We start from the raw sequence: 12666 nt of genomic DNA on the forward strand, positions 1-12666 counted from the left end.
GAAATTCATAATTGTTGACAATTGTCTTTGCTCAAGAACTAGTTGAAGTAGGCAGGAAGGTGTCTGGTAATTTACTAGGGTTTGAGTTTTGAGTGTCTTTTAGTTTTTGCTTTGTAGTTTGGTGGCTTTTTTGTTTGCTGCAGTGTGTGTGGTTTGCACATTTTCTCTTGAGTTTCCTCTGGATGCTCCAGTTTCCTTCCACTTCACGAAAGTAAGCTGGTTGGTGGGTTAATTGGGCATTGTAAAGTGTTACTCGTTTGGGTGAGTGGTTAAAATCTGGAGAGGGAGGGAATTTGGTGGCAAGCAAGAACTCTACTTCGTCTTGGTTTGCATGATTTGATCTGCTTCTTCAGATGGTTCATGGTTTCATTTTAATCTTTTGTTTTAATTGAGTTTGCTGCTAAAATGCTTCAATAATGTATGTGGATCAACGGTCAATTTTGTCAAGTGTACCATTCCATACCTCTCAAATGAGAGGTTAAATCATTTATTCAAGGACGTGCAAATGTCTCCCACAGAATATAATGCAAAGGTAACCTTTGGGGAAGGTTGTGCTCAATGATTCATTCAGTATAAGGAAGAATTGGAAGGTATTGTTGAGCAACAGTAAACAAATTTACAAAACTTTAAAAGATTAGATACATTTTTTATCCTTTAGATGAGGATAAGTGCCACTGAAAGGATGCAGCTGCGCTGGACCTTTTGGTTCATGGAAGTCCCTTTTTTACATTTCTTATTATTGTTTTGATTTGTTGTTTTTTGTGTCCACTTGAATCCAATTCCATAAGCCTGTGTGGAATGAAGGAAATAGTTTGATGAATTAGTAGTTTACTTTAGAGTGGAGCTTTCCTTAAGGTCCCCAGATGCTCAGTTTGCTTGTAAAGAGGGTGTCTGTTGAGGAAATAGTCGTATACAAACACAAAATTAGAACTCTGTCCTCCACTGAATGTATTGGTCCTTTAACTCTCACAAGTTGCTCAAATGAAGAATATAGGAATATACATTTACAGCCGGGTTCCAGTCTAGTTCTTTTATTTTTAAAGGGAGAAAAAATAAGTATTTTTGGTTTTAATTGTAAGTTCTGAATTATTTTACATTAAATAACAATGCGTAATACTGGATATGTTCAGGTTGGGCAGGATCTTTGTGGAGAAAAACAGGTTTAACGATTCAGGTCAGTTCTGATGAAAGGTCATTTTGTTTTTCTCTGTGTTTCTCTCTCTCTCTCTCTCTCTCTCTCTCTCTCTCTCTCACTCACTCACTCACTCTCCACAAATGATGCCTGAACTGCTATGTCTTTTCGGCATTTTCAATTTTAAAAAATTTGAGCTTGACAGTATTTGCAGTATTTTGCCTTTATATTACTGGTTTATTTAGTTTATCCTTCAGAAATGTCTGTGAAGTTGATATTTTCTTACAATTGGAGATGCATATGAGACTGCAGATGGTGGAATTTGGAGTCTTGAAGAAGAATTCTGCCCTGACCATTTTTCTTTCATTGAATCTCTTTCTTTTTAAAAGATCTTTATTGAGTTTAATTAAAAAAAAGAATAAATATATTGATCCAATGCATGGGATGAAGTATAAAAAAAGACAGATAATTTATACTTCTCAAATAGTACCTTAAACGTACGTAGTATAAATTCTGTGTACCCTTCTCAATCAAATCCATTTTCAAAACACTTCAAAGGAAAAAAGAAAATAATTTTAAAAAAGGAACCCCCCCACCATTAATGAAACCCCTCCCTCTAAACAAGGTTAACTTGCATATCTAATAAACATAGGAAATGGAAGATGACATTCAGAAACCAGATAGCGCACCTCAGGAGCATCCAAGCACCCTAATTCTTTAAATTATGGTAATACTCCATGAATGGGCCCCACGTCTTTTAAAAATTCACCTTTCCATCATTAACGTTATATCTGATATTTTTCTAAACTTAGGAAGGACATGACCTCCTGAATATGAGTAATTTCCTTTTCATCAAAGTTTCCCGTCTAGCTATCAATGAGGTAAAAGCCAAAATTCGCTTCTGAGATGAAGTCAGTAATATTTCCTCTTCTCGAGAAAAACCAAATGGAGCAATTAAGGGGCACGGTTTTAATTTGACCAATCTCATTGATTCTCCAGCAGATTGTTTTATGCTTTTATATTCTGATAATTGTTAGTTTACAAACCATGGATCAAAAAAGGTAAAAAGGATTGAGATGAATGATTCACCAGGTCCAGTGTAGCAAATACCAGCTCTGAATGTATTGGCTTGTTTCCACTGCAAGGGGCTGCACTAGTTAAAGCCACCTTGTCCTACTTAAATCTTAGTAGCACTCCTTAAAAGGTGGGTAGGAGTTGGGCAAGGTTTGGGAGGGGGGGTGGTGGTGGGGGCAGTGTGGTTGATGGGTGTGTCTTCCGTTGTAGCAGATCATGACAATTGTTCTGAAATAAACTGATCCAATTAGAAGTTGCTTTACAAGAGTGAAAGCAGACTTCAAAACTTTCTGAATTCTGCTTCAGAGGGCTTGGTGCAGCAAGTGAAGGAGAGGAATGATGTTTGGTTTCTTCCAAATCCAGATCGACAATGCAAAGGGAATATATGCAGAGCTTGGGTGGAGGGTTTCTGAAGTGATCACTGATAGAAATAAACCCATGAAGCCCTAAATGCACTCTCCAAGTTCACTGACTTTACATGCCCAGTCAAGTTCAATGGAATGTTGTACCCCTCTAATTGCACCAGTGGAGTCGGTTCACCATTGCCCCTTTACTCAAAGACCATCAGTCCAAACGTCCCTCAACTCGGTATTTTTACCTAATATACACATGATTCACAGCATCCTTACACAATCACAACTGCTGTAGGGTGTACAGTTACATCTCTCAGCCTGCACTTCTAGTTATTCAACCATGATAATTATCAAATTGATGAAGGTCATGGACTTCAGGAGGACCAGGATTGACCACCCTCCACTACAAGTCTGTAGTAGAGAGAGAGGAGGGCACCAAGTTCCTTGGAGTTCACCTATCATGGCACTCAACATCTCACTTGACAGGAAGGTACAACAGAAACTGTACTTCCTGAGAAGACTGAAGCAGGCAAGGCTACCAGCCACCATTATGTCAACCTTCTATAGGAGCTCTACTGAGAGTGTCCTGACTGGCTGCATCACAGTGTGATGCAGTTGCTCTAGAGAAATAGATCTGAGGTCAATCCACACCATAAGAGTGGCAGATAGGATCACTGGAGTCTTCCTCCCTCTCATCCATGTGATCTACCAGGATCATTGTCTGAAGGATGCGTGCAAAATCGTTGAGGACTCCTTCCACCCTGCATACAGCATAATTCTCCTGCTCAATTAGGGAAAAGATATGGGAGTATCCTAGCCAACGCCACCAGTCTGAGGAACAGCTTCTTCCCATGGGCAGTAAGAATGCTGAACAACCAAAGAAACTGCTCACACTAACCCTCCAAGACTCATATTAATGAAACAATATTTAATTATTTATTTGTATAGATGAAATACTTGGTCTGCATATGTATTGTTTGTCTGTATGTGTATCTGCATATTTTGCACTGAGGACTGGAGAACGCTGTTATGTCGGCTTGTACTTGTGAAATCAGATGACAATAAATGTGACTTGATATTGGAAAGAAGTGACATAGGATTGGAAGAGTAGAATCCTTATTGGTTGAGTTAAGAAATGTTAAAGGTAAAAGGATACTAATTACAGTTATATACAGGCCCCCAAACAGCAGCCAGGAAGTGGACTACAAAATAAAACCGGAAATTTTTAAAAAGGCATGTCAGAAGGACACCGTTAAAATAATCCTGGAGGATTTTATCTTGAAAATAAATTGACAAAGTCAGGTCGATGTGGGATCCCATGAGAGAGAGTTTGTGGAATGCCTATGGGATGGCTTGTTGATGAGTCCACTAGGGGATCGGCTGTTTTGGATTGGGTGCTATCAAATAAACCAAAGGTGATTAGAGATTCTTAGAGCAGTGATCACAATATGATTGAGTTCACTGTGAGAATTGAAAAGGAAAGGCTAATGTCTGATGTGTTAATATTTCAGTGGAGAAAAGGAAATTACAGTTGGATGAGAGAGGATCTGGCCAAAGTCGATTGGAAAAGCACACTATTAGGGAACAGAGCAGATCAGCAATGGCTGGAGTTTCTGCAAAAAAATGAAAATGCAAGACAGGTACATACCAAAAGGAAAGAAAGTTGTGAATGGAAAAATGAAACAATTGTGGCTGACAAGGCAAGTAAAAGCAAAAGAGAGGGCAGACAAGGAAGCAAAAATTAGTGGGAAGATAAAGGACTGGGAAACTTTTTAAAAACTTGGAGAAAACAACTAAGAAAGTGATTAGGAAGGAAAAGAGAAATTATGAAAGGAGGTTAGCAAATAATATCAAAGAGGACACTAAAAGTTTTTTTTAAGTATATTAAGAAACAAGAGTAGACAGGACCATTAAAAAAAACAATGCTGAAGAGATTGTAATGGGAGATAAGGAGTTGGCAGAGGAACTGAATGAATATTTTGGATCAGTCTTTACAGTAGAAAACATTAGTAGCATAGTGGACTCTCGATGATCTCTGGGAAGTGAAGTAAGGATTGCCAAGATCACGAGAGAGAAGGTACTTTGGAAGCTAAATGATCTAAGGATAGATAAGTCTCCCAGATGGAATGGAATACACCCTCGAGTTCTGAAAGAGGTTGCTGCAGAGGTTGTGGAGGCATTGGTAATGATCTTCCAGGAATCAATGTATTTTGCATGGTTCCAGAGGACTGGAGAATCGCGAATATCTCTCTGCTGTTTAAGAAGGGAAGGAGGCAGCACAAAGAAAACTATAGTCACTGAGGTCAGTGGGGAGGAAGACTTTAGAATCAATTGTCAAAGCTGAGATTATGGAGTACCTAGAGGAGGCCATACAAGCATGGTTTCCTGATGCACCTAGTACAATTTTTTCAGGAGGTAACAAACAAGATAGACAGAGGTGCCAATTTGCTTTGGATGTGGTGTACTTGGACTTACAAAAAGCTTTTGACAAGGTGTCACATATGAGGCTGATTAACAAGATGAGGGTTCATGGAATTACAGGAATTATACTAGCATGAGTAAAGCATTGGTTAAAAGGCAGGAAACATAGTGGGAATAAGGGGATCCTATTCGGGTTGGTTGCCTGTAAAAGCGATGTTCCACAGGGGTCAGTGTTGGGTCCGCTTCTTTTTATGCTGTACATAAATGATTTGTATGACACCAAAATAGGTGAAAGAGCTGGTGATGTTGAGGACACAGAAAGTCTGCAAGAGAGACTTGGATAGATTAGGAGAGTAAACAAAGAGATGGCAGAGGAAAAGCAATGTTGGGAAGTGTATGATCATACACTTTGGTACAAGAAATAGGTGGACAGCCTATTATTAAGACAGAGAGAAAATTCAAAATTCGGAGGTGCCAATTTGCTTTGGAGTCCTCGTGCAGGATACTCGAAAGGTCAACCTTTGCCAAGGTTAAGTTGGCAGTGAGAAAAGTGAATGCATCTTGGAATTCATTTGGAGAGGAACAGCATGCAAGAGCAGGGACATATTGATGAGACTGGTGAGACTTCACTTGGAGTCCTGTGTATGGTTGCAGGTGTCTTATTTGAGAAAGATATACTGCCATTGCAGAGGGTTCAGAGAAGATTTACTAGAATGATACCAGGAATGAAACAGTTAGCAAATGAGGAATGTTTGTCAGCTCTTGGACTGTGCTTGTTGGGGGGGACCTCGGAGAGACATTTTGAATGCTGAAGGATAAGGGGGGACCTCAGAGAGACATTTTGAATGCAGAAAGGCCTGGTCAGAGTAGATGTGACCAAGATGTTTTCCATGGTAGGGGAGTCTTGGACAAGAGGCCACAATTTCAGGATGAAAGGGTGTCAATGTAAAACAAAAATGCAGAGAGATTTCTTTAGCCAAAGGGTCACAAGTCTGTTGAATTTGTTGCCACAGGCGGCAGTGGAAGCAAGGTCATTGGGTGTATTTAAGACAGAAATGGACAGGTATTTGATTAGTCGAGCATGAAGGGTTGTGGGGAGCAGGGCTGAGTGAAAGGATCAGCTCATAAATAAATGACAGAGCAGACCTGACGGGGCTATTGGCCCTATTACTATTCTTGTGTCTTGCAAAATTAACAGGATGTCCAACAGATCATATAGCAAAATGTTGAAGATAACTGAAGTAGGAAAGAGAATTTTAATGTTGACCTATTCAGAAGAAGGGAATATCATTAAGCACGTCAGGTATTTATTCCTCTTCCTAAATCCCCCCTAAAAGGAAGTTAATGTCGAAATCACATATAGCTGACCAGATAAGGGTGTCAAATTTCCTTCTCCATGAACGTTAGTGGATTAAATGGGTTTTTACAACAACCTGGTAGTTTCATCATTACAGATACTGAGCAGTTTTTTTTAAATGCCAGATTTATTCAATTACTTGAATTTAATTTCCTCACCTGTCATGGCGAGATTCGAATTTGTGTCTCCGAATCATAGTCCAGACTTCTGGTTGGTAGTCAATGGTCATAACCAGGCACAAGCTCAGAAATTCAGATGCATGTTTCGTTTGAAGATTAGTTTAAGCCATAACCTACAATCACTGTTTACAGCCACAGCAGGGAAACATTTCAAGCAGGTACCAGTTCACCAGAGGGCAATATCTCACACTTCCGCTGCAGACAACTCAGCTGCAGATTTTGATGTCGAAGTCCACGGTGGGGGGGTAGCTGTTGGGAAATTCCTGGTATGTTGCCAGGCTTGTCAGAATCCCAGCCTGCAAAATCAAGCCGAGTGGAGGATTCCAGCTGTAACATTACACAGAATTTTGAACAGCGCTTGGAAACCACACAGAATTTTGAACAGAGCTTGGAAACCACACTGGCAACTACATTTGGGAGGTTTGTGCATCCAATTCTAATGCAATCTGTTGACAGATATCTCAGTTTGTATTACAAATCGAATACTGCAATCAAGATTCAGAATCCTCCTTTGAGGTGCTCACCTCAATCCAAGAATCTGGTTGATTACTAGCATACCTGAAGCACTAATGCCTTGTTGTTGGCCCCTTTGTCTCTTTTTAATTAAATTTGGATTTAAAAAAAATATTTTATTGTAGTGATGCACAGGTTTGTAGTGGTGAACCAGCCCCACTTGTCATGCGCGGTTAGCGGGACAGTCATGGCAAAGATGGCATTGCAGCATCGTCTTTTCCAGTCCAGACCGGAAGGGTTCATGCATCCATACATCATCATGACACAAGTGCCGGGGCGTTGGGTGTTGGGCTAGAGACTGGTTCAAAGGCTGAAGCGCAGAATTCAAATTAAAGCAGTTGTGAAACTCGAGCCTGCTGTCTCAGTCTTTTCGCTGAACTTCCTCACCACACACATTGGTGACCCTGACGAGTCTCCACTTCCTGAAGAACTCAACACAATGGAATCTGCAGCCATAGGTGCCGTCGTGTTGAAGCTGCCAACATTCTGGATGAACAGGCCCCGCACTTGGTTTGGCCAAACAGAGGCCCAGTTCCAGATCAAACAGATAACCTCCAATTTGACGAGATACTTCTACATCGTCAGCTCACTCGACCAGGAATCCACTTCACGAGTCAATGAATTCATCCAGGGACTGCCAGAGGAAGGTAAATACATGGCTCTTAAAAACCTCCTTATTAGCATGTATGGCCTCTCATGATGCAAGAGGTCCGCCAGGCTCCTTCATCTGGATGGCCTAGACGATAGAACCCCCCCTCGCCTTGTGGACGAGATGCTCACACTGGCAGAAGGGCATTCCTTGAGCAGATGCCCAAAGACATCAGACTCCTGTTGGTTGACATAGATTTCAGCGACCCGCGTAAGGTTGCAGCGCAAGCGGAAGTTCTCTACCGTTCCAAGCGTGAAGCCATAACTCAGTCAACCACATTACAAGACTACCACCAAGGACAACAATCAAGTCCAGTCCACCATGTGTGCATGTCCCGCCTTAGCAGAAAGCAGAAAGGCCCGATCCCAAATGGTGCTTCTACCTTCAGCGTTGGGGTGCGTCAGCACGCAGGTGCTGCCAGTCATGCTTGTTTCCGGGAAATGACAGGGCCAGCCACCGTTAGTGGGTGCGGCGTCTGACCGACCGAACAGCTCCAAGACCTCCAATTTGACGTCAACATCACTACGCTCCACTGCAACGTCTTCACAGGCCCGACTGCTGATCCCCGCCCAATGGAGGAGAACAGTTTTTGACGTAATCCACAGTTTGTTGCCCCTCCATCCACACAACAGTGCTGCTGGTGTCTGCAAAATTTGTATGGTATGGCCTGCGTAAACAGATCACAGAGTGGGCAAAAACCTGCATAGACTGCCAGTCTGCCAAGGTCCAGCGGCACACCAAGCACCCAGCAGTTCAACCCACCCCCCCCCCCCCCCACCAACCCACAGGTTCCAGCACGTCCACCTCAACATAGTCAGGCCCTTGCCACGCTACCTACTCACAGTGGTGGACAGGTTCACTCATTGGCCAAAGGCTATACTCATTTCCCACAAAACACGTTCCTGGCTTTTCTCACTGCCCAGATCTCCCGTTTTTGGTGTCCTGGCAAACATAATGACTGATTGGGGGGGGGGGGGGGGGGGGTACAGTTCACCTCTGCCCTGTGGACAGAATTATCCAAGCTCCTGGGCACCCAGCTGCATCACACTAAGGCTTACCACCCCCAAGCCAAGCCAACAGGTTAGTCAAGCACTTGCTTCACCACCTCAAATCAGCGCTGATGGCATGGCTTGAGAAGCCAACTGGATGGATGAACTACCCTGTGTTCTCCTCGGAATCCGCACAGTGCCCAAGGATTACCTCAGAGCCTCTTCTGCTGAACTAGTCTAAGGCGAGACCATAGCAGTCCCTGGCCAATTCCTCCCTCCAGCAACCAATCAGGTCATCGACGCCGCAGTCGTCTTCCAGTGGTACATGACCAATTGGGCTTCCTTGCACCACTGTCGCCATCTCAACACAGTTAGCCGCCCTGCAACTACCCCCCCAGATTTGTCCTCCTGTGATGTATTCGTGCAAAGGGCCATACAAGGTGCTGGAAAGAAACACGTCCACATTCATTTTTGATATTGGGGGATTGGAGGAGTTATTCACACTGAACCATTTGAAATCAGCCCATCTGGACTTGTAACAACCAGTACAGAATCCCCCCCCCATCAGTGTGCGGGGGTCAACAGTACTCCTCTGCCTCAACGCATCGCAAGACCATCAGTGCCAATTGTGGGGGGGAGGGTTTGTGTGGCAACACATGTTTGTAGCAGCGAACCGGCCCGACGTCATGTACGAACAGCGGGGCAGCCGTGGCAAAGATGGCATCATGGGATCGTCTCTTCTGGTTCAGACCTGAAGGGCATGTGCATGCTTGCATCATGGTGACACAAGTGCTGGAACATTGGGGGTGGGACCAGAGACGGGCTTAAAGGCTGCAGCGTGGAATTCAAAATAAAGCAGTTGTGATACTCGAGCTCTCAGCCTGCTATCTCAGTCTTTTACTGCGCTCGCTCAGATTTAAGATGATTATTTTCTTCTAACTCCACCCTCTTTCTCCAGTGGTCCAAGAATTGAATCAATCTCTAATGCACAAGGAGAATGTACATAAATGGAAATATTTCTAATATTCATGAGTAAAACTGATTTATAGAGAAGGAATAATGCAAATTATAATTTGAACTGCTACGATCTCTGCCCATGAATTACATATTTAAAAAAAATATTATTTCCAATCTTGCCCTGTAAGTTAGTCAGTAAAGAATAAAAAGTCAGTGAGAATGCTGTTGAAGATGGATGTTTGATTTTGATGGATCAATTCAAATTTTAACAAGAATAAAGGCATATAATATTTCCAGCATTGTTATAATATCACAAAATTGCACATGGTTTCCACATTCACCTTAAAAATGATGCCTCATATGGCCCTCATATTAAAATATCTGCTTTTCACTGGCACTACACATTAGTCAAAACATTTCAAACTGCTGGTTCTGTGAGAGATAGCTACTCTTTGAAAACAAGATACATTCATTTTTAATCAATCAAAACTTTTCCAAGTATTGCATGGACAAGTCGGTTTCCAGTTGATTAGTCTTTGGAAAATTACCCTCACCAGGTGAGCATTCACAAAACAAAATTAATTAAAATATATGTGCCAGGCAGAGAAGCTTTAATTCATACTATTGAAACTGCTTGCAGTTTTCCCATTTTAAAATGGATTTAGGTGATTTGTTATTGAGGCTGATCTTGGTGAGCTGCCTTACCTATGAGGTAAGTATTAATTTGCCTTTTGCAAATCTTCCATTATCCTGTTGCACTTCCAAGACAGCCTTCTCCTTCATGGTGTGGACCTGCACAACAACATAGAAACATAGAAAATAAGTGCAGGAGTAGGCCATTTGGCCCTTCAAGCCTACACCGCCATTCAGTATGATCGTGGCTGATCGTGGCTCCCGGTAAATTAACACCTTTCCATGAAAAAGATTTCATATGTAAGATTTATTAGCAGAGTATATCCATGATATCACATACAACCCTGAGATTCTTTTTCCTCCAGCCAAGGCAGAATTACCCCTTATTGATAATGCAAAAAAAAACTATACACAACATACACATTTAAACAGATAAAGAAATGTAAACAATACAGAAGGAATTTAAAAAATCAATCAATTGCAAAAGTAAGAGTCCTTAAATGAGTTCCTGATTGAGTTTGTTGTTGAAGAGTCTGATGGTGGAGGGGTGGCAGCTGTTCCTGAACCTGGTGGTGGAAGTCTTGTGGCACCACTTACCTCTTTCCTGATGGTAGCAATTGGGTGGTGTGGATCCTTGATGATTGCTGCTGCTCTCCGGCAGTATTCCCTGTAGATGTTCTCAATGGTTGGGGTAGAGGTTGCCTGAGATTTCTTAGGCTGTCTTCACTCCTTTTTGGAGGGCTTTTAGCTTATCCAGCTAAGCTTATTAGCTGGGTAAGCCATTATCCTATCTTAGTGGGCTGTCAACACTATCAACATTTGCTGATTTTTTTCCCTGAAATTTAATAAATGTGAAATGTGAAAAAGTTTAAATTACATTTTTAACATAAATGAAAGCACTGTGTTTTTAAAGAATTAAAAATATTAAATAAATTCTTAATTTAAAAATGTAAATCTCTTGATTCTCTTGCTGTGTTCCTCTCGATTGTAATGAATGGAGTTCACCACTACTCTTCCACTGCAACTCTGGCTTCTTCTGTCCATCCAGTTCACTACCTCACAATGAATACCTAGTGTCTGAACCTTCTTCCCATGTGGGACCTTGTCAAAGGCCTTACTAATGTAGACAACATCAACAGTCTTTCCTTCATCAACTTTCCTAGTAACCTCCTTGAAAAATTGTAATATTGGCTAAATTGTAATATTGGCTAAATTGTAATATTGGCTAAATTGTAATATTGGCTAAACATGACCTACCATGTTAACTCTCCCTAATCAGTTTCTGGCTAACCAAATCCTTGTATATCTAATCTCTTAGAACAAGAATGGAATGATCTTCCAGAGGAGATAGTTGCGGGAGGGTCCTTTCTGTCACTTAAGAGAAGGTTGGATACGAGGGGGGTTAGAGGGTTATGGGCAGAAAGTGGGGGGGAACTAGTGGAGTTGTTCGAGTGAATCGGCATGGACTCGAAGGGCCAATATGGCCTGTTTCCGTGCTGTAAACTGTTATATGTTATATATGTTTCAATCATTTACCTACTCCCTGATGAGCTATATTCTGCAAGAGGAGCATTCCCCTGCCTTGGCTGCCATTCCCACTGTTTATGACCAGAGGAGCAAAATATATATCTAAAACCTGCCTTTACTGAGCCCACCTGCTGAATCCTTTTTGTTCCTTGAAAAGGGTGGCCATTTCTTACTTCACTTCCAACTAACCCTCACCTCATACCTGTTCTCACTGAAGTCTGTTGAGCTAAAGCCTTACCACTCTGACTCAGCCCACTCCAAAAATGACTTTTGGAAAATATGTGCTTTTGGAAAATATCTGTGGTTTTGGAAAATTTCTTCCATCAAGCTGACTTCCGTTATTCTTAACAGGAGATAAACAGTGTAATTAGTCTGTTAAGATTGTGGCCAGCACCTGCACAATATTCAGGAGTCATTGATTTCATTAACACCATATAGTCTTTTTTTTGCTGTTACTGTAATAAAGTGGATGTTATTTTCTGTTCAAGATAATTATTCGAGACGGAGGACACATTCTGCCCTATGATCAACCTGAAAGAGCATTCGACATGATTGACCGTTTCATCTCCAAAAAGGATTTTTTCTTTTGATCTTTGTTGCAGGATAAAATCTGTGGAATAATATGGGAAGGGGACTCTATTTTAATGGACTAACAAAGTATAAGCATTCTTGTACAATGTGATGAAAACTATTTAAATAGTTTTTCAATAGGAACAAAATATGAATGGAAAAATCTTTTTTGCTTGTGGATTTATAGCGTCACCTTTGCCTATTCTCATTTGTCAAGTATTAACAGCCTCTTAAGCTTTATCGTCGAATGTGTTAAAAATGTAATGAATAAAAATTAAGTTGAGTTTGAGTAAAGAAATTGTAAATTCACAA

General features: G+C 41.4%; 1 protein-coding gene across 2 annotated transcripts in view; it reads left to right on the top strand.

The window, feature by feature from the left end:
• Window positions 1-12666, top strand: part of cpvl (carboxypeptidase vitellogenic like) — a 129906-nt gene extending 117240 nt beyond the window's left edge. For both annotated transcript variants that reach the window (XM_069914084.1, XM_069914085.1), the window contains exon 14: window positions 12273-12666. In XM_069914084.1, the coding sequence (XP_069770185.1) occupies window positions 12273-12374 (102 nt within the window). In that variant the 3' untranslated portion in view covers window positions 12375-12666. The remainder of the gene's footprint in view (window positions 1-12272) is intronic.

The sequence above is a fragment of the Narcine bancroftii genome, chromosome 1 (genome assembly GCF_036971445.1).
Source record: "Narcine bancroftii isolate sNarBan1 chromosome 1, sNarBan1.hap1, whole genome shotgun sequence".
Lineage (NCBI taxonomy): Eukaryota > Metazoa > Chordata > Chondrichthyes > Torpediniformes > Narcinidae > Narcine > Narcine bancroftii.